At 31.8% G+C, this 26,863-nt stretch overlaps 1 protein-coding gene across 1 annotated transcript in view; it reads right to left on the reverse strand.

The window, feature by feature from the left end:
- LOC135127917 (LIM/homeobox protein Lhx9-like) overlaps positions 1–26,863 on the reverse strand; it is a 59,401-nt gene that overhangs the window by 27,069 nt on the left and 5,469 nt on the right. Inside the window, exon 2 of the mRNA XM_064054610.1 lies at positions 13,914–14,201. Within this exon, the coding sequence (XP_063910680.1) occupies positions 13,914–14,167 (254 nt within the window). The 5' untranslated portion in view covers positions 14,168–14,201. The remainder of the gene's footprint in view (positions 1–13,913; positions 14,202–26,863) is intronic.

Below are 26,863 nucleotides of genomic sequence, written 5' to 3' on the forward strand. Positions count from 1 at the left end.
AGACTGCGAAAGAATCTCAGGGGCGTCTAGTGTATTTTTTTTTAGATTGCGAAAGGATCTCAGTGGATCCTAATGTCTTTTTCTCTAAGATTGCGAAAGAATCTCAGGGGCTTCTATTGTATTTTCCTCCAAAATTGCGAAAGAATCTCAGTGGCTCCTAATGTCTTTTTTTTTGATGTGAAAGAATCTCGGGTGCCCGTAGTGTCTTTTTTATAGGTGAGAAAGAATCTCAGGGGCCCCTAGTGTGTTTTTGTTTGAGATTACGTAAGAATCTCGGGGGCTCCCAGATTATTTTTCTTTAATATTGCGAAAGAATCTCAGGGGCTTCTATTGTATTTTTCTTTAAGACTGCGAAAGAATCTCAGGAGCTCCTAGTGTTTTTTTTTATAGAGGCGAAAGAATCTCGGGTGCTCCTAGTGTCTTTTTTTTTTTTTTAAATTGCGAAAGAATCTCAGGGGCTCCTAATGTCTTTTTCTTTAAGATTGCGAAAGAATCTCAGGGGCTTCTATTGTATTTTTCTCCAAAATTGCGAAAGAGTCTCAGTGGCTCCTAGTGTCTTTCTTTTAGATGTGAAAGAATCTCGGGTGTGCTCGTAGTGTCTTTTTTATAGATGCGAAAGAATCTCAGGGGCCCTAGTGTGTTTTTGTTTGAGATTACGTAAGAATCTCAGGGGCTCCTAGTTTATTTTTCTTTAATATTGCGAAAGAATCTCAGGGGCTCCTAATGTCTTTTTCTTTAAGACTGCGAAAGAATCTCAGAGGCTTCTATTGTGTTTTTCTCCAAAATTGAGAGAGAATCTCAGGGCTCCTAGTGTCTTTCTTTTAGATGTGAAAGAATCTCGAGTGCTCGTAGTGTCTTTTTTATAGATGCGAAAGAATCTCAGGGGCTCCTAGTTTATTTTTCTTTAATATTGCGAAAGGATCTCAGGGGCTCCTAATGTCTTTTTCTTTAAGATTGCGAAAGAATCTCAGGGGTTTCTATTGTATTATTCTACAAAATTGCGAAAGAATCTCAGGGGCCCCTAATGTGTTTTTGTTTAAGATTACGTAAGAATCTCAGGGGCTCCTGGTGCATTTTTCTTTAAGATTGCGAAAGAATCTCAGGGGCGTCGAGTATCTTTTACTTTAAGATTACGTAAGAATCTCAGGGACTCCTAGTGTCTTTTTTTATAGATGCGAAAGAATCTCGTGTGCTCTTAGTGTCTTTTTTTTTTAGATACGAAGGAATTTCAGGGGCCTCTGGTGTGTTTTTGCTTAAGATTACGTAAGTTTCAGGAGCGTCTAGTCTTTTACTTTAAGATTACGTAGGAATCTCAGGGGCTCGTAGGGCGTTTTTTTTTTTATAAATGCGAAAGGATCTCAGGGGGCCCTAGCGTCTTTTCTTTAAGATTATGTAAAAATCTCAGAGGTGTCCTTTTTTTTAAGATTGCGAAAAATACCTTAGTGTATTTTTCTTCAAGACTGGAAAGAATCTCAGGGGCTTCTAGTATCTTATTTATGTAAGGATGCGAACAAATCTTGAGGGCTCCTAGTGTCTTTTTCTTTAAGATTGCGAATGAATCTTGGGGGCCCTTGGTGTCTTTTTCTTCAAGATTATGAAATAATCTCAGGGACTTCTAGTGTTAACATTAATTTTCGCTACTACTGAAATCATAAAATAAGGCCTTAAAGCACAAAAGAGACAATCCATTTTTGCACAAATAAAATAATGAGTCGTCCATCGTAGCAAATATACCCTAAACTTGCTCCCCTTTACAAGATCCTGCATAATTGGACTTCAGTATCTGGAGTGGGATCGAGTGGATGGACTTGTCACTAATTATAGTATTTCACCTGTTATGACACATGCAGATAAGGTATTTTAATAGTGACAAACATTATCGGAGAATCAATCACAGAGTTGCTGTCAGGTGTGGGTTTGGAGATTTGTCGGCGCGATATTGTTATTAAATCAACTCGACCCTGGTTATTCGACGGGTGCGTTTGATGGGTTCATGATGTTTACGTAATTGGGGGAAGGGGATATAAAAGAAATGTTACGAAAACACCTGAGCGCATTTAACAAGGGACATTCAGATTGGTTTATTGTTGCTTTTGTACGTTTACGACTATGATAATTTTTACGATTGCGATAATGAAACCGTAAAGTTAATCAAAAGCGCTTTTTCGGGTTATGATTTGGTCAAACAAGAGCAACAGGCGTGACGGATACGACCGTAAACGCAGCACTAAATAAACTTAAGAGACTTTTTAGAGGTTAGTCATTGCGGATTTTCCCCATGTTTCAAAGAAATGTTTCGCTGTTAAAAACAAGGTATGTCATTAGAAGTTGCTTAATTGTACTTATTAGAAAAATTTTTAGTAGGGTAAATGTGTACAAGAGTACGCACTTAGTGTAAAACTGTCAACAACTTTTTAATTTTTTTGGACAGACAAATTTTATGATATAGGTTCGTTATATACATGTTTAGAGATCAGATATATTTAATTGTACGTCCCAACACCACTATATTTTAAGAGTAATTTCAATTTTTGTCAAGATGTGTAAATGCGCACTCTTAGACAGTTCATTGCACAAGAGTGCGCATTTGAACGCTTATGAGTACGCATTACATTTTATGAAAAAATATTTGTTTCTAAGGTGAAAATAAATGGGAATAAGTGACTACAGACTACACATAAAACGGGAGACCTATTTCTTCGTACTCTAGGGGTCTTAAAAACTCGAGAAAACGTAAAAATAGAGAGTCGGTCGACGGACTCGATTACAACACGCTCAGGAAGTAAAAATAAAAAAAAAATCACCATAACCACCACCACACAACTTGAAAAGCAGTACAAAGTAGTAGAGTTAAATAATTCATTATCGTATGATATGTATCTCCAAGACTATTAGACTACGTATTGCAAGCAATGCGCACTCTTATACAATACCTCGATCCGCACTCTTGTGCATTTGTACATAACCTAATGTTTTCAAAGTTAAAAGCTTTTGATGGATAGAAAGTATAAAACTGTTAGTGTATAACGAGACCTTAAAAGTTACAACTAATGAAAATTATTACTGTAAAATAAAAGAACTGGTACGTACCTTACAAAAAACTAAAACTATGAGCGGTAAAAATTACATTCACACAACGTGTGAACATAAATTCGTCAGTACGACCAAACTATAAACTATATTCAGGTCACTTTTGCACCTTTATCTCAGGTTTAGCATTAAATTCTGAATGGTATAACTTCATCTTACCCAGATGGCACTAATAAACAGAAATCAGCAGTGCGTACTCTTATACATATTCGCACTCTTGTACACATTTACCCTATGCATATATTTCTAGAGCGCTTTGAAGATTGAATTTTATTTTGTCAAGTGGTCGGATCAACGCTTAAAGAAATCAAAGTGGCCCCACCCACCCACCCGTTTTCTTTTTGATCACTCATTTTATTGGACGAAAAGTGGATTTTACGTTGATAAGATTAAGTCGAAGTAAAATTTTGCAGTGTGAACTTATGTTTTTGCTAATTAAAACAAATATTTTTCCTTCGCGATTTTGAAAATAAATTTGCCACTTTTCAAGTACCAGAAAAATCATGTTTTTTATATTCAGAAAAGACGTGTAACACTCATTTGGCAGCAGGTATAATGAAAAAGATGAATATATTTTTTTTAAATTGGGTGGTTAAATAGCTTCAATTCAACCTTTTAGAACTAGTAGGAAAAATGATTTTTGACAGACGAGCCAGTACGGGGAAAGTGGGCAGATCAGGCCAGGTCAATACCATGGTCAATACAACCCTACTGAAATGGCCTGGGTTTTTTTTTAAATCTTATTACAATAATAACATAACTTTTCGGCCTTCATCCAAAAATAACGTCCAGAAATTATGGCTTGACGCTCTTTCCAAAAATATTACGGAAATGTAGCAAAACTTTGGTAAACATTGTACAGAACTTACTTACTTGGATTGATTGCATAATTTCTGCGAAAATATACTAGAAAATTATGGAACAATTTGCTTGGTTCTCCAAATTTTAGTCAGCAAAAGTCGCCAAATTATGCTTTACCTAGTTAAAAGTTGAATTACATATATGCTCCTGTTGGACCAATCAACAGAAGTTAACATTGTTTAATAATGACTTTACCTTATCCAAGTCAAACTGTTTTTAGTGAAATCAACAACACTGCATTGTTGTTTACGTGATATTTGCCTTGAACCCATTTAAAATACAATCTAGTTTTCGATTACAAATAAGCTGCGTGTTTGTAGAACTTGTCTGAAATTAGTACTCTCGTGTTAGTAACATACCTATACCTTGAATATGTACTGAATTATACCACTAATGTTATAAGTTGGATAAAATTTTTCAAGCGTCACTATAAAATGTGCCAGGTTACTTATTAAAAGCAAATGAATATTTGAACAGTATTTAATTGAAATTTAATTTTAATGAACCAAAAAAATCTCGTCTGACGGGGAATCGAACACCTGCGTAGCATATAGAGACATTAGAAATAATTCGTAATACTTATAATATGTATAATAATATCATTCATTATATAATAACAGATCGTAACATCAAGTTGGCTTTGAAATTCAGTGAAATTTGCCGCCTCGTTGTGATGATTGATGGCTACTCGTGACCTGTCACTAAACCTGTCAAACATGTCAATAGTATCTAACCTACCTTTACTACCTTTTTCAGAAGTGTTAATATTTAAAAATCCTCGACTTAAAAAACTCTTAAAAGTCTGAAATGGTTAAGTTTCATTACGACAATCGACGAGCTGATGGTCTTGAAACGGCTGAAGTGCTTACCATCAAATATAACTAAGAACCATCCCGATTAAACCAGCTTTCAAACAAAAAAAGCGCTGAAATCGGGTCATCCGTTTGGGAGCTACGGTGCCACAGATAGACACACAGAACGATAAAAGGGTCAAAGTTATAACACCTATCTCTTTGCATCGGGCCTTAAAAAAATGTAAAATGCTTGTTTGTTTTTATTTTCCATGGCATTGCATCAATAAACATTTGACAATTTTTTCACATGAAATAAAAATATAAGTTATGTAGCGCTCATGACCTAAAACTTAAAATGTCTACTCTTAAAACAGTGGTTATAAAATTTCATATAATTGGATAAATTTAAATTCCTAACACTTTGGACTCAACAAAGTAAAAAGCAAGCATAATTTGAAACATAAAACAACAATAGCGTAACTTTGATGCCCATTAAATGTCTACAAATATGTGCAAACAAGATAATCAAGGAGGTGTCATTTAAAAAAAATGGTAAATGAGAATGTCAGTGCTCTCACAAAATTCGCTATTAATTAAACTATTAATTAATAAGTTAAGTTATGTACTTGTAACACTGGTGTGAGGAAACCACTGTTTTATTTATTTTAGTCACAGTCCAGTTATGTATTTTTAAACAAAATTTGTCTTCATCTATTAACAGACAACTATTAACAATTTTGAACACAAAATTTTATACTATTGGAGTCACATTTAGAACTGCTATAGACTCACGAAAAAATGCTACAAGTTTCCTTTGAGTAATTTTTTAAATAACATTGAAAAATAGTAATTCAATTTCAAAGGAATTTTACCTGGTGATGAATCTGCAAATCTGCGAACTACGAAGGTGATATCATTTTCAGGTAGCTTTTCTAAATTATTTATTTTAAACTGTGATCCTTACCATTCTTGCTTTTTTTACTGATTAAATCAGGAATGGTTTACTCTAGATTTTCGAAAATTTGAAAATGTTCTAATGTTGCGCCCGCCTATATTTAATTACAATAAAATAAGAATTATTGTGTATTTACAACCACAACTAACACATAACTAAAACTGTGTCTATGAAACATTTTTATGACGGAGTTAATTTAATAAATTAAGATCCCTATAAACTAATTTTTAACTTTCGTTTAAATTTTACGTCAAGTTTGCGTCAGTCTCTTTGTGTCTAGTTTCATACTTACTTCTATTTTGTTTTAACATTTGTAATTTTTGACATTAATCAGTGTGCTTTAATCACCAACATGGTAAATTCTTTCCAAGGATGACTCAATTACAAATTATTTTGCTCGTCTGATAACTCAAAAAAAGGGATACAAATTATTTACGATATAATTTTATGATGACTAAAATAAAATAAACTAGATAAAATTACCGAATAAAATATCTAAATCCATTACAACTCTTGTAACATTTTCTCTCAATGAAAATAATTCCAGGAATCTCCCTTTCCTTTCCACCAAACCTACTATAATCGCTCCGTTCTGTTCCAAAAAATACCCCAGATAAGGCAACTCGATAAGCCTCAGCCGCCCCGAATTTCCTTCATTAATAGCTCTGTCTTGTTTTTTAATGAACAGTCATCCAACCCGACCGCATTTCGCATCCCCTACCCACCACCGACCCATCCTTTGCATAAACCCAAATCCGAGACCTCCACAAGTAAGGGCTTCTCCGGACCCAATTAGTGCATTATTGATGTCTTTTGTCCTACCGGAATTCCTCCGGACTCATTCATCTGTCAACTCATTCACAATGGATGCAGATTTCGCCCGATTTTTTGTACGTGATGCGTTACGTAACGGAAATAACGAGTAAACATTCTTTTTTATCGGTTCATTAAAATTCTTATCGTCGGCAACGGGGGAAAAATTATGACGCTTTGAAAAAGGTTAGATGCTAGAAATTCCTAAATTAAAATTAATTGGTTGTATTAATTTATTGTTGGGGCTGCTGGTGAGCATTCTTGGGAACCTAACACGTGGCGTTGACGTAACGTAACGCAATGTTTTCATAACTGTGGCTTTGTTGTTGTTATGTTTGTTAGGGGTGGGTGTCGGGGCGATGTGTGGAAGTGATAATGCGGGGGTATTTACAAACAGTTGGTTGAAGGTTGGTAGTGAGGAGGTTTGTGTCAATGTTATCTTTATTGATTTGTATTGGGTGCTAGGTTGTTAGTCGCAACAGCGGTAGATGGCTGGTATTAATTTCAGACGTAGTGGTTAATCTTGAGTCGATCTGTGTAAATTTTAATACTTCTTTTTGCGTTAATTATACATATGTCGCTAGGGTAAATTTTGGGTAATAGGTACATATTAGGTAAAAGTAAGAAATTTCTAGTAAGGAGCCTATAATATGTAAAACTTTTTTAAAGTTATTTTCACATGGAACTAAATCTTATTGAAATGTGTCCGCCATTTTTATCACAGCTATCCAAAATTTTGTTTTTTATGGTTAGTTATTTTATTTATGGAATATAACTTAAGTTACTTACTAACAAAAAAATATTTAAACGGTACTAAGTCAAAAACATGTCGGAAATTTTGTTTCTGCAGGTGAAAACTCACATAGGTGCCAAGGGAACAAAATATAAATATGTATTTACAAAAACGCTATGAGAGGTAAAGAAATTGCTTGTCAGTTTAAAAACTCATCTTGGTTCAGTTTCCATTCTCGGTTCATTTTGCTCCAGTTTACCCCAGACTGAACTAAATTTATGTAAGTTTGTTTATAATATTAGCACTTAAATACATTTAAAAATCATTGAATTAGAAAGCAAAATTATTTGACATTAAGTGCAACGTTTAAGGTAAAACAATCTCGATTAACTAAAAATCTAACACATTATCTATACTTATTAGGTAACTGGGTAGAACGTGAGGAGAAATTATTATCGTAGATGTAATTCGCTACGTTAATATTTTCATTTAGCCGAATTAGGATTGTGAATGGAAATTTAAATTTTGTTTCTAACTGGAGATTATTTTTCAGCCATAAGGTTGCGGTGAGTCTCTAAAAAATGTTAAATGGAGCTAATAACCGTTGGAATTCCAATTTTATTGCAACAGAAATTGGTTCAAGTGGTACACATGTGAGAAATAACTTTTTTTTTTAAGTAACATATGTATTAACTTTCTCTGATTGTGAAGATTTTAAAATGAGAAAAAAATATATATTTTGTAATAATATCTACACATTTATTCTGCTTATTTGCGTAATTTTGTATTTTCATAGCATTTTGTATCGAACCTTGCAATTTACTTTTTATAAAAATTTTATAACTTTTTTTGTTAGGTTTCCATCTTCAAAATTTCAAAATATGTAATTATATTTTATTTTATTTCAACTGTTTTGAAACTTCATAGTTTACACATAATTCCTGCGCTTGTGGTTTATGAATCCGTCTTGAGTTTTATCCTATAGGCATCTAGATTTTCGCATATAAATTATACAGGGTGTTTTTGAATTGCAAGGACAATTGGTCATGATTTATTGGGGCACTGGGCAAAAAAGGGTCCAATAAAATACCTCTACTATATGAGATAAAATTAATTGAATATTTACTAATTTTAGAAAAGGTAAAATTGAAAAATAATTGTTGGTTAGGAACAATGACAATGCAATCAATTTATCACTCATTTGAAGTTAAATTTACCAGAATTTTTTCTTTTCTTGTGGTTTAAAACCATCCTGTATAGTCAAATTTTATAAGAGTATAGAGCAACCCAATCGTAATGACCCAATGAAGTAGTGGTGAGGGAAACATACCGGTTCGATCTTCTCATGGAGCATTTATTTTTCTTACATTGTGATTGTTTTTAATTATAGGGGTTATCATAAAATAAATAAAATTTAGCAAAATCAGATTTTATAATTTTTCGAAGAGGAATTCTAACTAAATAACATTAGGACAGTTTTTATTATGTTGTTATTAGGGATGTACCGACTAGTGGCCGACCGGTCGGATAAGCCGACTATTCCGCCATTTTTTATCGTCGGCTACAGTCGGCGACTGGTCGGCTAAACAGCCGATCGGTCGGCTTTTTTTATTAAAATTAAAATAGTATATAAAACAATTAAACCCGGTTTACAGAACCTCAATTGAATATTTAATTGCGATTTAATTTTTAACCCCGCCTTAAAGTATCATGTGACCGACTCTACGCCAATCAGACGTCGCTAATGGCCTTCTTAAATGCGCGGTCAACTCAATCTCAGTTAAAATATTGTTATATATAAACTGGCCCTAAATTGTGTTATTCTTTATTTTTGTACTGAGTTACTAAAAAAAATTAAAGTTTAAAATTATCCAAACAAATTTAATACATTTTTTGGAAAACAAAAGAACTTTAGTTGTTCCTTTTATTAAAATAAAACAAATTTTTAATGTAGTCAGAGAAATAGAAAAAAAAACACATTGTCTGTCGCATTTATAAACCGGTTTTAGCAAAGCCGAACAGTCGGCCGACTAGTCGGTTTTTACTGGCCGAACAATCGGCTAGTCGGTTAGTCGGCCAGACCTACAGTCGGTACATCTCTAGTTGTTATTGATAATATATGATAATTTTATCATACGTATACTATATATTGCACACTACTTAACTTCTTTTCTAAAGAAATAAATTTATTTGAAATATGTAGCCTGATGTACATATTATTATTTTAAATGACATTTGTATTAGATATCCACTTCTACTTGTAAATTTTGGTATTTGAATTGTCCTAAAATTGCGAATTTTAAACTATAGGTACATTATTATTTTAATTTTTTTTTTCAAAACAGACAGCTAAAATTTATTTAAGCTATTTTAAAAAAATGCTAATCCAGGTTGTACTACAATACTGGACACTACTGTGTATATTTAGAAATTAATTATTTATACAACATACATTCTTAACTTCAAATTATTTATTTACACCTAAATTTGTCACATTTATTTTTATTAATTCCAATTTCAAACAATTGCTTTTAATTTATTGATACATATCTCATTACTGTCAATTAAATGCCAGAAGTAAAGCACCATCCTGTACAAACAATTTTAAAAATTATGAATGCACTGATAAAGATTAATAATGTTTTGCAAATTTTAGATAATTTTTGGTCAAAATTTTAAAATGACGTCTTTAAATTTTTGGAGGGGTTAAAAAAAATTGGTTAACGTTTTACTAAATTTAGGATAACCTTAAAGCGGTTGGAAAATTTCATATTTTGGTTTTGCAGTTACTAAGTTAAACTGTTAAATGTTTGTTAGAGTTTTCATTTCTTTTGTGAAAATCAAAGTGCCTAGGACAAAAAAATCAAAACCAGTTCATAAACTACAAGTACAGGAGCATGTTATTTGATAAAATTTTAATAGCATTTACCATGTAAAATGCTGAAGTGACGTCATCATATTGTTAGGAGGGATGACATTTTGGTTATTGTTTTAGGACCCCCCATACGATTATCCCTGAACACCTATAAAACTTTACAATAATCAGTCCAATATTTTCGCAAATTCGCTGTCAGACACACATACCACAGATAGACGTAAATGGAAGACCTATTTTGTAATTATCTAGGCCTCACGAAACTTCGAGAAAACATGAAAGTACCCGTTCGATGAATGGACTCTATTAAGTACAATACTAGCTTACGCATAGAAAATAAAAATGCTAAGGTTATCTAAAATTGTAAATAAATAACTTTAAGGAAATATCAAAGGAGGATGTCTTTGTTGATTCAGTGTATATTTTTAATTTTTTCTGTTTATAAAACATAGTACCTACATGAAATTTTTGCGATTTGGAAATTTTATAGAATTTCCAAAGTGTCCAACGTTATAGAATTTTTAGAACCGTCAGAATTTTTAATATGACTGCAGTCATTGAATTTTTTAAATTTCTAAATTACTGAGAGCAATGAAGTTTCTAAAATATTCAAAGTTTTAATTATTTTTATTTACAAACTTCTCAAAACATTTTTTATTTTCTGCAGTCTGTAAGCACTTGAACAACCCTTGGAGTTTTTAAAATTTTCAAAAATTGTAAATTTTCCTGAAATTTCCAAAAGTACTGAAATTTCTAACAGTTTTAATCTCCATAATCGCAAAATCTATAAACTATATCATACATCTAAATCATGAAAATCTGTAGAATTTTTGATGGTGTCAAAAGTTTTAGAATAATGAAAATTTGGAAAAACTTTCACGTCTGTGAATTTATTTATAAAAACCTCTTATGTTTAAAATTTCCAAATGATATGGAGTTCCAAATACCTATATTAAAAAAGTGTAATTTAACCCCTATCTTTTTTAACGTCTCTAAAATACTCTCTTAAAAATTTCAGTTTATAGAACATTTCAGATTTTCAAAATGCTTGAAATTAGTGAAAACTCTTAGTTTCTGTAATATATCAAATTTAAAATCTCTAAAATGATCTCTTAAATGTTCAGTTTACAAAACATGAAAATAGCCGTTTGATGAATGAACCCTATTAAGTACAATATTTTTTGTAATAGCTTACGCACAGAAAATAAAAATGCTAAAGTTATCTAAAATTCTGAATAAATAACTTTAAGGAAATATCAAAGGAGGATGTCATTGTTGATTCACTGTATATTTTTCATTTTTTGTGTTTAGTAAATATAGTACTTGTCTGAATTGATCATAAACCTTCCAATTTATGTAATTTATAAGAGTTCTAGTGTCTATTGAATTTTTGCTATCTTGAAAATTTATAGAATCTCCAAAATGTCAAACGTTATAGAATTTTTAGAACCTTCAGAATTTTTAATATCACTGCAATCATTTAATCTTTTTAATCTCCATAATCGCAAAATTTATAAACTATTTCATACATCTAAATCATGAAAATCTGTATAATTTCTGATGGTGTCAAAAGTTTTAGAATTTTTTCAAATTGAAAAGATTTTCACATCTGTGAATTTATTTATAATAACCTCTTATGTTTAAAATTTCCAAAAGTTATGGGAGTGTCAAATATACTAAAAAAATGTAATTTAACCCCTATATTCTTTAACATCTCTAAAATACTCTCTTGAAAATTTCAGTTTATAGAACATTGAAATTTCCAAAATGCATGAAACTAGTGAAAACTCTTAGAGAAATTCTAGAGTCTATGAAGTTTCTATAATCTATAAAATCTAAAATCTCTTAAATATTCAGAGTAATTGAAATTTTCGAAATTTTCAGAATTCCTGAAATCAATAAAAGCTTTTATGGGAGTTCTATAATCTGTAAAATTTCTAGAACCTCAAGAATGTCGAAATTTAGTATCCTTAAATTCTTCAAAATTATGAATTTTTCTGAACTCTTAATCTCTAAAACCTATAGAATTTTTGGTATCTCTAAAATTATAGATCCTTTTGAATTCCGAGATTTTTAATCATAATATTAAAGTAAAAAAAAATCTGCCTGGAGACGGTACTGTGCACCGAAACACGTGTAGCAGTGCCTACTAATAAATCATTTAAACTCTTTAAAGTTTTTTACTATAATATTAATATGGAGTTTAAACAAGTAACCGCCTCATCAATACAAACACTGAAATAAAAAAAAACAAATTATGAATATGTTATATATTTTGGACGTTTTTGTGATTTGATTAGAAGTTTATAGACACCAAAATTCTAACCTTTCTATAAGTATCTGTTTTTGGTATTACTAAAAATTCGACATATGTATTTGATTTGAGAATCTGGTAGTTATAGGAATTTTTAAAATTAAAAAAATTGCAGAGATCAGAGTTTTCGTTACTCACATTAAACTTATTGTTAGCATTCTACTGACCTAAAAATCGATAAGATAGTTAAAAAAAAAACATCGAAAAACACTTTTAAATAAATAAATAATACCTATTCACTGATCTTTAAATGAAAAGTTTGAAATTAATCAACAAAATTTTGTTATTTTTATAATGCATACTAGTAGTTCATATAAATTTTGGAGTTGACGAAGACTACCACAACAATGAAGTTCATCACACTCTAGACATAAATTCACTGCTCTACCTTAGTGCGCAGGGCCTAAATTAATGTGCACTTCTACACATTTTGTGCAGTTCAAAAATGCATTTGTGCAGCTGGAAATTGCAATTTGTGTAGTAGCTTTTTTACATTAATAATATTTTTACGTCCCGATCGTAAGTTACTCGTACTACCATTGACGCCGGTTCATCCTTTCACTGAAAAGAATCGAAGAATTTTTATGATTTTGTTTGTCAAGTTGGAACCTCAAGAAACCCCAGATGTGCTGCATTCGATCTGGCACGTACCTGCTTAACAATAACATTTTGTCTCAGAGATTTCGAAAAAGTGCACAACAAAAATTTATCAGTCCTACTTGCGGAGTCGACTAATTTTCTTTTGTGCTATGACAAGTATTATTTACGTTATTGGCGTCATCACAAATTTTGTATTGATCAAATTAAGAACGTGTCACCCCATTTTCTCAAAAATATCAGAATACGTAAATCTTTATTTAATAATGACAAAATAAGAATTATAATAATAAAATTCAGAACATTTTGTTCGATTGTGGCTTAATTAATTATTTTAGTCCTCTGTTTTGGGAAGACAACACACAAACTTTTGTGATCTACCTTTAAATAGTGACATACGTATTAATAGTGTCTGTATTATGACTATTTTAAAATTTTGTTTATATCTTTACAATATATTTATTTTGAATTGCGTTTTGCTATTATTTATTTATTATTAATGGTGCAGGTATTCTCACAAAATCGACAAAATCATAGTTCATTTTAATGTGGGGGAGGGTGTAGGGGGGTAGTAGTATAGAGGACAGAAGGGGGATTAAAGATTGTGCAGTTGTGCAGTTGGAAATTTTCCTTAATTTAGGCACTGTTAGTGCGAATAGTGGCATTTTACAGCAGAAATAAATACTACCAGAAAGTAAATATTTCCATCACAAAAATACCAATACTGATACTTTCTTGGTAGTAAAGTAAAGTAAGAAAAATTTGGAATACAGTGCAAATAGCGTATGAAAAAAGTTTGTAAATAATCCATCTTAAAGCATCTCATAGCAACCAGCACACACCCATTCCACCCCACACACTCCTCCACTCCAAAAACTCACCGATAGTAATCTTCCTTGCAGTAGATATTGCCATCTCTGGCAAAACAAGTCAGCTCGGTATCCAGAGGCAGTTTGCATTCGCAACATTTCAAACAAGAAGCATGCCATTGTCTGTCGACAGCCAGGAGGTAGTACCGGTCTTGTATTCTTCCTCCGCAGCCGGCACACGTGGTGCCGTCGATGGTTGATGCGCCACCGAGGCTGGAGCAAGGCGAAGAGATCGTGCGTTCGATGGACTCGCGCTCCTTCAGCATGATGCGACGACGATGATGCGACTGAGGAGGCTACCTGCAAGCCGAATGGGCGATTTGTGAAAAATCCAAAAACTTAGAAACGGGAGTGAAATTTAATTAGCGTAATGAGACGCATAACGGTTTGATTGCAGACTGGCGGCTTTTTCCGCGTTCGGCGCCGAGACGATCGGGCGGAGCGGCTGGGGATATGGATTAGGGCACTCGGAGAGTAGTTTGAAAAAATTAGAGCTCCTAAACAGGTTATAGATAAAGTTTTGTAGAATTGTCACTTTTTAAAATACTCTAACAACGAAATTTGTTGCAGACAAACACATTAAACAGTCTTTGGTGCGGCAATTTTTCAAAATTAAAATGAAGTGGTAAAAGAAAATTAGAGTTTTGAGTAAACAAATATTTGTTTGTTATTATATCAAGTTACTGTTTAAAAGCCACGAATAAATTATTTACAACCGAGTGCTTTCCTGAAAGGAACAAAGGTTCTATGAATTAGACATTGCCAGCAACCAGTTCAAAAATAGGCAAGCTTTATAATATCATAGAAGATAATAATTTAAAAAAAAAACAATGCACTTCAGAGCGTATTTATCAGTAAAAAAATGTAACAAGTTTTATATCTCTCAGCATATATATACTGAAACAAAAATTAAAATATTCCAAGACAAACTGTAGAATTTAATTGTACAAATAATTGTTATTTTTTAGGAAAATCTGAATAGACAAAGTTAAATTATGGGTAGGGGAATAAGATTTATTTAGAGCTTGTTTTCAAACGACGACGAGTAATAAATCTCTCTGAAGGACGAATCCCAGTGGAGTATACATTATATATGCTATATATAACTGGAAGAAATGAATCGACCATGCTCTAATAGTGAAGAAGTGCATAAAACGGTTGCTCTATTTTAATAAAATTTATAATAATAAAATAAAATAAAAGCAAACTCAGTATATTATGTTTCATCCTTAACACCCGCTTATGCACTCGAATATTCAAATCCCAGTAAGCTGCTTAAAAAAGACTTGGTTTGTTTGCCACTGGTGTATGGAATACTCAAATCCCTGCTCAACGGTATGCGGAACATCCACACAATTTGTACATAACTTGTCACTGGATCGTGTGTGTTACGCCGTTACCGTTCTAAAGCAGTTACTATTTCACCAATGTAAGGTTGTTATTGTTATTTGGCAGCTACTTTCATGTTTTATCGACGTTTCATGACCCTTAGTACGAAAAAAGAGGTCCCCCGTTTCCGTCTGTTTGTTTGTCTGTCTGTCTGTCTGGTGCCAAAGCTACCGGACCGATTATTATTACATTTTATATATACAGGGTGTTGAAAAAATGGCGTACCAACTCTATGATACGTTGTTGAGGACTGTTTATAGAAGAAAGAAAAAATAATTTAAACAATAGTAGAAAATATAGCCCTTTAAAATTTAACTTTTATTTTCAATATTTCACCATGTTCTAACTCACTACTTAGTGTTGGATACATGAAATCAGTTAGACTTCCATTATTATTTAAAATAATTTTGGAGTTATCTTGTTTTCATTCAGAGTTTTCTTCATTTTATAATATAACAAAAAACTTAAAAATTGTTTAGGATGAATTGGAAAAGTGTGGCTAATTTTTAAATTATTTTGATTTATTTAAATCGATATTTTCTTGCTGTAAGTGAACGTTAAATTGACGTAAGGAATTTTTTAATGATTTTTCCCGAACTTAGATTTGTGAACTTAATAATGTACCGTTGAGTTGATACGCCATTTTTTCAGCATCTTGTATACGTTAGGAATATCGTGTAGATGGTAAAATGCTAACCAAAATTTGCCTAATCACCCCTACCAACAATGTGATGGCAACCCATTAAAATTTTTTATAGCAAGTAGGATTTAAATTTTATAAAATAACACACTCTTATACTTTCTGCTTATGAACCCGCCTTGAGATTTTCAGAAATCCAAATTTTCGCAAAAAATCGAAATACTAGTATAAGATTATTCGTTAGCTTAACGCGAAAATCGCGCACGTTCGAATATGGCTTACTATTACTTCTATTAATGTATTTTTTATTGATCAAACGAATGGCTACTTTAATGTTTTCTGAACACTTCCTAACCCCTAGAGTACGAACAACATTTCCAACTTTTTTTATTGATTCAATCAAAAACAATACACCGAATTTTTTTATTTTTAGTGTTACACTCACTACAAACACGAGCATAACCTTCCTTTTTATAAATGAAATAATATTTTTATAGCAATTCTTCATCTGTTTTCTATCATGGGTGAAGGAGAAGTGCAGTCCAGAAGAAATAACAACAAATTAACAAGCATACATTAATTTCCGCACCCGTGCTGACCAATCACAAGAAAGTACATCGGTGCTAAATCCAAACTGGCCCAAAGTCGAATATTATTGCTTTCATCTGTGTGGTCTGTGGTCTGAGCATTTTTTGTTTATTCGTTTCGATTTTTGAAGTTTTTAAGATTCTTAGCTTTTCGATTTTTGGATTTCTCAGTTTTTCGATTTTTATTTTGGAGTTCTTGCAATTTTTAATTTTTTGTTTTTATTTCGTCAGTTTTTTCAGGTTTCAATGTTATAATTTTTAGATTTGACAGTTTCTCGTTTTTTAGATTTTTCCACTTTAAGGTATATATTTTTAATTTTTAATTTTTTAATTGTTGATATTTTCGTTATCCGATTTTTTAGATTCGCTATTTTTTCAACATTTAGGTATTTCACAATTTGCAATTGTTCGATTTTTCTGTTTTTTAAATTTTCAGTTTTTTCAAGTTATAATTTTTGCTTGTCCAATTCTTGACCTCTTTAATTATTCGATTTTGAGTTTCTTTATTTTTGCAGTTCTTCGATTTCTCAATTTTAAAATTATTCGATGCTTCTGTGTTACAATTTTCCGATTTTTTGAATTTTTAAAATTTCACTTTTAATAACTTTGTCCTTTTGTTGAAAAATTAAAAAACGAACAATTGAGAAAATGAAAAATCAGAAATAAAGTGCTTCCAAGTATGTAATTCCAAGTTTCGTTTGTTCGACTTTTTATTTTCTCAATTCGAGACTTTTATATTTTTCATTTTTTTAATTGATAATTTTTCGATTTTTCCGTGTTTCGTTTTTACATTTTTCGATTTCTCCATTTTTTAGTTTTTAGATTTTCATTATGAAATTGTTGGATTTTTCAGTAAAATTTTTGTATTTTTCGATTTTTTAATTAGTAGATATTTTAATTTTTCGATTTTCTAATTTGCTTTTTAATTTTTCGATTTTCTACCTGTTGCATTTTACAATTTTTCGTTTCTTCGATTTTTCAATTCCTGGATTTTTAATTAATTACTTTTACAGGTTTCAATATTACAAATTTTCGATTTTGCAGTTTCTATCTGTTTCTCAGTTGTTCCATGTTTTAATTGCTTTTTTCGCTACCCAATTTTCAGTTTGCCAATTTTTTTCAATTTTTCCATTTTTAAGCTTTTTTTTTAATTTACAATTTTCTAATTGCTTCATTTTTAAATTTGCCGATTTTTAATTTTTCACTTTTTTTAAACAATTATTACTTATTAGGGTTTTTATTATTCAAGTGTACAATTCTTGGCTTTTCCATTATCAGATTTTTCAGTTTCTGTATTTTTTCAAATCTTCGATTGCTCAACTTTTAGATTTTTCGGTTTTTCAGTATATCGTTTTTTCCGTGTTACAGTTTTTTTATTTTTCCAAGTTTCGTTTTTACAATTTCTTAATTTTTTAGTTTTCCGGTTTTGATTTTAAAATTTTGGATTTTGAAATTTTTTTTTGTATTTTTGATTATTTAATTTATAGAAGTTTTTGTTTTTCGTTTTTTCAATTTTTCACTTTCTCGATTTTTAATGAATCAGGGTTTTCAGGTTTCAATATTACAATTTTTCGATTTCTCAATTATCCCATTGTTCAGTTTCTCAATCTTTTCATTTTAAAAATTTAGGTTTGAATAAATTTGTTCTTTTGTTGAATAATTGAAAAATGAAAAATCGAGAAAAATTTTATATCCAAAAATTGCAGAATTGTTTCGTTTTGTCGATTTTTCAATTTCTCGATTTTTAATTGTTGCATTTTTTAATGTTTCGGTGTTACAGTTATTCGATTTTGCAAAATTTCATTTTGATTAAAATTGAAAATCTAGAACTTGAAAACTTTAAAATTGAAAAATTGCAAAATTGTTTCCTTTTTCGATTTTTTGATGTTTCAATTTCGGGATTTTTACAATTTTTGAATTATTCGATTTTGCAGCTTTATTTTTAATTTTTCCATGCTTTTACAATTTTTCAATTTTTCGGTGTCTCGGTTTTTTAGTTTTTCGATTTTCAATTTGAAATTTTTAGATTTGTGATTTTGAATTTTATATCATTGTTTCAATGATACAATTTTCCAATATTTTAGTTTAGATAAATTTGTTCTTTTGCTGAAAAATAAAAAAAATACGAAATTGAAAAATTGCGGAAATTAATGTATCCTAAGTTAACAACGTGCGTTTTCGTAACATAATGCTTTGGAATCATAGACAGCGCGGAATTTGGGTGATTAAATTATGATACTTTAGTGAATTCAGAAAAAGAAGCTCTATAACAATCTCTAAAAATATAAATAGGATGTCATTAAAAAAAGTCGGATGTGGTAGACAAACACAAAAAAAATTAGGGTGTTAAACATATTTATAGGATGTCATTTACTTTCTTACACTGTTACTGGTATTATCCATATTTGTTTTAATGTATAAAACACAAATAAAAGTTCGCAAAATCAATTTTTTTAATTTCTCAGAGAAGCGGGATTTGTTTGAAGAAATAACCTTTGATAATTTTTTTGTTTTTTTTTACGTAAATTATCATTAAAACAGTTTTTCAAAGACTACACCTTTTCTAAACACATTTTCTGCTATTGAAATAAACTTCTGCGACAAGAAGCGTGCATAAAGGCAAGATTTCTGGATGAACTGGTGTGTCTGATGAGGTTGTGAAAAATATAGAAACACCTTTGCGTTCAGGTAAAGTAGGTATAGTGAACCAAGACCTATAAGGTTATATGGCCATCATAAAAGTAGTTAACCCCAAATAAATACCCCCTTTGTGTGGTTCCCACTAAGCTTACCGGTTGGCAATAAATCATCTTCTAAACATTTCTTGCTCATATTTAACAGGGCCGGCTTTCAAAGCGAGTGGTTATTTCGGAACCCTCAGCGGCTGCAGGTAGTAAAGAAATAGTGGAGTGGTGGATTTTCATATTTAGTGAAAGCCGCCCCTGAACGAAACCACAAGAGCCGGTCGAGCTGCAGTGGACACGTTATTTACGACCCTAAAACCTTTTCTATTGTAAACAACTTAACTTCGACACAATGGGATGATTTTATGATGGCCATATAACCTTATAACTCTTGGTTCACTATATATAGACAGCAGACCTATTTTTTTTTTCCATAATACAATAAGGCAACAGGCTCCGAAGAGCAAATTTTGAATGCGTTGCTTTAGAAGTTAAATGATGATAAACTGAATGCTGGCTTTTCCCAGAAAGATGGGGCAACAGATATTCCGTGGCCACCTCGATCACTCTTCTTAACTTTTCAATAAATAATTAGTTATTTGAAGATAAAGTTGTTAAGCGCAGAACGGGGAATTTAAAGGAACTAATGAGAACAAAAAGGGGAGAGTTAGAATATACTTATCTGAAATTAAACGTAGGACCTTTTCAAATGCTTATGTGAGGCTATTTATGAAGGACCAAAATTTTAGGTGTCCCTTTTCGAACTAAAATTGGAATTATTTGGCATAAATATTGTGGTCATACTCTAAGTTTCTGAATACTCATTATTTATAGAGGTTGAAACTGCATCACCCTAATTCTCATTAAATTACTATTTTCAAAGTGTTAATGTTAATTACATTTATATTTTTATAAATTTTGCAATCATATTTTAAAAGCGGCAAAAGTTGTTCCAATTTTTTTTACACTTAAGTAGGTATGTCTTGACCAACTTGATGGACACATTTTTAAACCTTCAGTACAAGCGTCGTGTACAATCGCACGCAAATGTTTTGAGCCTATGGGCAATGTTGGGGACAGATACTTTTAAAAGCATCTAGATACAGATTGTTTTCGATTTTTTCGAAATGTATCTAGATACAGATACAAGAAAACGGATACTTTTTGAAGCTTTGGCGAATAAAATAACTGAAAACATGTTTATGTATTTTTTTATGTATTGTTTAATGGATTTTTTAAAATTAACAACATTTCGAACGTTTTATTGTCACCTAAATTATTTTTTCTTGTTGTCAGAATTTGGTTTCCGTGACTAAACACTCGTTCCACAGGTGCAGAAGAAGGGATTGTGGTATTAAATTTAAAAAATAAACATTTTACTGTAGCATAGTTATTCAAGACTGAAAAATCTTTTCTTTTTTCCTGCAAATAGGCCATCGCTTCGCTGTTTGATGTGTCGCAAATTGTGCAGTATTTATTACGTACCTACGCTTAAAAAGAATATTTTTTTTGTTTATTCCCATATCACAGTGTCCAAATTGTGTTTGAGTATATCTAATAATCTCCAATATTAAAATTAATCTTTCAAAAGAATACGGGAAATGATTATTCTGTGCTGAAGGTCTGTTCTCGGCAACTGTCATAAATTATTATTCTTCAATATCGGCTTACGATGTTTTTATGACCATGTCCGGTAATCGTCTATCCCGGTGCGGTAGGTATATACATTTTAGGAAGAATTGCTGGTTCCGTTTAAGGCAAAATAAGTACAATTCCTTAGAAAGGTATTTAAACCCCTTATAGGATCAAAGGCTGCCTGGCAGGCCGGAATCACCAGAGTGCAACTTTAAATTTTCAGATTTTTATTGAAACTCATTTTATTTTAATCTGGTTTCACGATTTCTGAGAATATATCACGATAAATTATTCTACCGAGGGTTGTAAAAATATTAATTTTATTGCCCAAGATTTACACTTAAACATAATCGGCACATTCTAGGGCAAAACGGACCTGCCAAGCCCACCTCGCGTTAGGTCCAACAATCAAAAAGTGAAGAAATGACACATGTGGCAACAGGAAAAGATGCTACATTTGTCTGAAAAATAAAGGTATAAAACAGTAACAAATATGCGATTTATGCGAGAGAAATGTATGTATTGAAGATTCGATTAGTCGATTACAGAACTAATTTGTGCTAATTGAAAAAAATTATGTAACACGCAATTAGGGTAAATGTGTACAAGAGTACGCACTTAGTGTAAAACTGTCAATAACTTTTTAATTTTTTTGAATAGACAAATTTTATGATATGGGTTCGTCATATACATGTTTAGAGATCAGATATATTTAATTGTACGTCCCAAGACCACTATATTTTAAGAGTAATTTCAATTTTTGTCAAGATGTGTAAATGCGCACTCTTAGACAGTCCACTGCACAAGAGTGCGCATTTGAACGCTTATGAGTGCGCATTACATTTTATGAAAAAAATCTTTATTTCTAAGGTGAAAATAAATAGGGACAAGTGACTACAGACTACACATACAACGAGATCCATATTTCTTCGTACTTTAGGGGTCTTGAAATTCGAGAAAACGTAAAAGTAGAGAGTCGGTCGACGGACTCGATTACAATATTTTATTCGCTTACGCTCAGGAAGTAAAAATTAAAAAACAAACATTACCATAACCACCACCACACAACTTGAGAAGCAGTACAAAGTAGTAGAGTTTAAATAATTCATTATAGTATCATATGTATCTACCTTATAAGACTACGTATCGCAAGTATTGCGCACTCTTGTGCATTTGTACATAACCTAATGTTTTCAAAGTTAAAAGCTTTTGATGTATAGAAAGTATAAAACTGCTAGTGTATAACGACACCTTAAAAGTTACAGCTAATGAACATTATTACTGTAAAATAAAAGAACTGCTACGTACCTTACAAAAAACTAAAACTATGAGCGGTAAAAATTACATCCACACAACGCGTAAACATAAAATCGTCAGTACGATCAAACTATAAACTATATACAGGTCACTGTTGCACCTTTATCTCAGGTTTAGCATTGGATTGTGAATGGTATAACTTCATCTTACCCAGATGGCACTAATAAGCAGAAATCATTAGTGCGTACTCTTATACATATGCGCACTCTTGTACACATTTACCCTATTATTTTCTAAAAATAATAACATACCTTAAACAAATATTTTTACTATTAAAATTACCTTATTTAATAACACAAATACAACCAGCGGGCCTACCGGACCCGGGTTGCTCAGGTACACAGATAAAACGCATTGCCCCGACAAGCGTAAAACGCAGTGAATAGTGAATTGTGGTTTATGATTTTTAAAATACCATCTTACCATGGCTTAGATTTATTACCCCTCAGGTTTATATTTAAAGATGTATTAGTACTGAAGGCTACAATGTAGGAAATGATGGTATTTATTATCCTTCAAGGGCACAATTTGTAGAATTTTCTTTTTATATTCTGACTTCACTTTCTCAGTAACAAAAGATTTGCAGAAAAGTATTTTTTCGCAACATCTGAAGAAATACGTGAGAATCAATGGACTCACTGTCGTTCTTTTCTTACATTTCTTGCAACTTTTAGCATGTAATCTACAAAAGAATCAAGGAAACTAAAAATGAAAAAATTTACACAGTTGTAGAATAAATCATGTATGCATCCCACGCGATAAATGATTATTCTACATTTCAGCAAAGACAATAGTTTCCCTGCAGTTTGTACTGTACTTTGAAGAATTAGAAGATTATGTAAGTATTTCGACCCACACATTTATCAATTTATTATAATATATCTAAACATTTATATTCATAAAAAACAATTATTATTATAATTACCCCTAACCGTCGTTCCCCGTCGGTCCTCGTCCATTTCCCCAGCATGCATCCATAAATCCAACACCATCGAGCAATTACAATTAGCAATTAGCAAATTAACAGCACACAGGTCTGTCCCAAGCTTACGTAAACCAAATAAACCATCCGATCTCAATTAAGAGCAAATACGCTCCTCTCCTCGGTCTAGACAAAGACACTATTGAAAAGTAAACCCATTACGATGACAAGGACAGCAGCCGGCATAAACCAAGTTAAATACTAAACCATTAAGAAAGATTCAATTAATTCAGGGAGTTGAAGTGAACAAAAACGACTTTCGATAATTGCATCAGGTCTACCAACTGACGCTAATAAATCGGCGGCTTTTTGTTTATTACAGTGCATGCTTGCTAACTATATGATAACAAATTGCACCGTTTTGCTAAAATGTGTAATATACTTTTAATTGTTGGGTAATTAAGGGAAAGACGCTGTTCCGGTGAAGGTTTTATGACGTAATAAAGTTGATTCTGCTTCAGGGGTGGTGAAGAATTAATTACAGTCCTGGTTAGCTTCGGGCTTGCTGTGTGAACATGGACAGATTGATAGAGAGAAGCAGTATTAAATTTATTTTGAATGAAAATAAATCGAAATCAAAACTCTGTTAGTATAACAATGACACGAAAAGATCACTCCCCATATCCAAGTACCAGAGCTATTCATTTAGCCCGATAAATTTTTATTTTCAACGAAATCTGTTTGCTTGAAAATTGATTGAATTTGTACAATAACAATTTATCCAAATAGAAATGAAAGCTCTAGTGTAATGCAATGAGATAATTTCATGACAGCTGATGTGAAAAGTACCAAATTCAAAACAATTCAAAGTTGAAAAACAATCATTAGTGCAAATCGTGTGTTTAGAAAAGTACTACCAAAATTTATTACAGCCGAAACAAGATGAAATTTATTGTTTAAAAGAAAAAATTAGCAGTTTAAATTTAAAGAATTTAATAATTAATGACAAACTGGTGATTGAGGTAAATTTGAAATAATCGAAGAAGTGATTACAAATCCAGTTAAATAAAAAAAAAAATAGAAGAGATAGCGCCTCGAGACTGTAGAAAAAGCACTGTCGATTAAATTTCTTGCGGTTCTTGAGGCTATGAATCTTTATTAAAGTTAAATTATTTGTTGCCATTTTTATGTACACAGCTTCCTCTACCATATTAGGGTATAAAATTTTGGAAACATTTTCAACAGTAGCCACTTATGCTTTAGTTATCGTGATAGGTGGAATATCGCGACGGAGGAAACAAGTAATTTCGTATCACTTTACAGGAAATTCCACAAGTGGACAGTCACTGAGGGATCACATTAAAGAATTAAAATTTTAACCACAATCACGGATTAGGTATAAATATCACAACAGATATGGGTGCAGCAAATCGGGCAATGTGGAAATATTTTGGCATTAGATCTAGAAAAATTGTTTTTCAAAATTTAATTTCTATTCTAGCTGAAGAATCAAAAAATCTATATTTCATGACAGCTCCTTCTCACATTTACAAAAATATTAGGTGGGTCTTGGTAAATAACAAAATTATTATAATTCCGGACAAATTCATTAACAAATATGCATTACCAGGCAATGAGGTTAACATTAAATACATTGAGGATTTTGTACAATTTCGAGAAAATTTCGAATTAAAAATTGCACCAAAACTAAGTAATGACCCGTACAATCTGAATCATTTGAACAAAATGAAAGTCTCTTTGAACTAAATTTTTGTGTGATGCAAACGTAGCTATTGTAGACTATGATGCTTATGCTACTGTTTGGTTTACCAAAATTTTAAGTAAATGGTTCCGTATCATGTCGTCTCAGTGTGACATTTCGGTTATTAGCAAATCTAATTGGATAATACAAAAACACCTTGAAATTTTTGCAAGAAAGTATTGTTTTATTTAAAAATATAGGGGAACGAGGGGCTGGTTGTAACAGTTTTTAGAAAAACGAATAAAATTTGGAATCTTGATAAACAATGGAATATAGACCAAAATGTAAAATGAACCCCACCCACCTCCAATTTTGGATTTCATTGGCTTATTTTATTGACTGTAATATAAAAATTGAATTCTATTTTGCCAAATGGTCAATCTAATTTTAAAAAAGGCGTAAAACTAACCCCACGCACTTTCGCTTCTGCATTTCAATGCCTATTTTATTTACCGTGAGATGAAAATTCAATTCCATTTCGCAAACGGTCACATCAAATTAAGAAAATACTGCAAAATTTTCATTCGTTGGTAGATCTAGGGGCGGAGCCCAATTGCAAAACCGATATTTCCATATACAAATTTTCCATTTTAAACATGTTGCGAAAAGAAGTCTACACATATTAAAACAAAAAGGCTAAATGTAAGTCCGCCCACCCCTCCAAGGGGGCAGACCTTAACTGCAAAATACTTATTTCTTTACAAGAAATGGAAAACATGTTTTTGATATCGTGTTGTTCAAAGAATACTGGGTATATTAAGAAAAAAAAGCAAAATATTTACCCCGCCCACCCACCCCATCTCAATTGTGATGATTTTTTTTATTGTTAAACTTAAAACACGTTTATAATGGTACATTTTTTTAAGGAAATATGGATTTTGCAATTAGGCTCCGCCCCTAGGTCTACCAACGAATGAAAACTTCATTACTATTTAGATCAGGGCAGGTAAGGGTGGTTTGGTTTTAATTTTTCCTTCATATACATTGTATTCTTTGAATAACACGATATTCATATGATAATTTCTTGCAAAAAAGTAATAAGGATTTTGCAATTAAGTTCCGCTCCTTTGTCTCTCGACGATAAAAAAAAATCATCACAATTGAGATAGGGCGGGTGGGCGGGGCTTATATTTTGGCATTTTTCTTAATATACGTGGTCGTCTTTTCAGAACAAGAAACTTAAAACATCGTAGCTTCTTGTAGACAAATATGGATCTTGCAATTAAGCTCCACCCCTCAATTTGACAACGAATGGAAAGTTCATCGCAATTGAGAATTGAAATCGGGGCGGGTATGGGTGGAGCATAATCTTTGGCTTTATTTTTATCTTAATATACTAGTATTTTCGAACAACACGATGCTCAAAAACATGTTTTTAATTTCTCGTATAGAAATAAGGATTTTGTAGTTAAGCTCCTCCTTCTTGGCTCACGACGAATAAAAAAAAATCATCACAACTGAGATAAGGCGGGTGGGCGGGGCTATATTTTGCTTAGTTTTCTTAATACCTATGTGTAGACTTATTTCGACAACAAGAAACTTAAAACATGTCTAAAATGGTCAGTTTTTGTAGTAGGTAATCAACTTAAATCCTTCACTTTTCTTCTACAACCCCTTTAGATACAGCAGAAGTCCATTGTTAAAACAATTTAATAGAATTGGAATAACGTGGCAACGTCTCAAAGCAATTTCAAACATAAATTATGGTGACAAAACCTAGGATGGGGTTAATGACAATATCTTAAAAGAAGATACGGTATTTCTCAATACAGGTATAGTTTTGGAAATTTTATTCTACCCTATAAAATTTTATTGACAATAACGAGACGGGCAGTAGTACAGTGGTAAGAAATGTTTATGATTCACACCAATTTGTAGGAGAACATTTAGCAGGTTGTTGTACTCACAAAATAATGGTAGTTTTCGTTCGTGAGTAACGATGGTCCCTGTCCGAACCTGGATTATTCTGCTTTCTAACGTCTGGGGATAGCCGGCACGCGACAAGTTTAGGTTGTTGTCCGTTTCG

The sequence above is a fragment of the Zophobas morio genome, unplaced genomic scaffold, assembly GCF_036711695.1.
Source record: "Zophobas morio isolate AGI-343-1 ecotype UQ-CSIRO unplaced genomic scaffold, CSIRO_AGI_Zmor_V1 ptg000012l, whole genome shotgun sequence".
In the NCBI taxonomy this organism is placed as follows: domain Eukaryota; kingdom Metazoa; phylum Arthropoda; class Insecta; order Coleoptera; family Tenebrionidae; genus Zophobas; species Zophobas morio.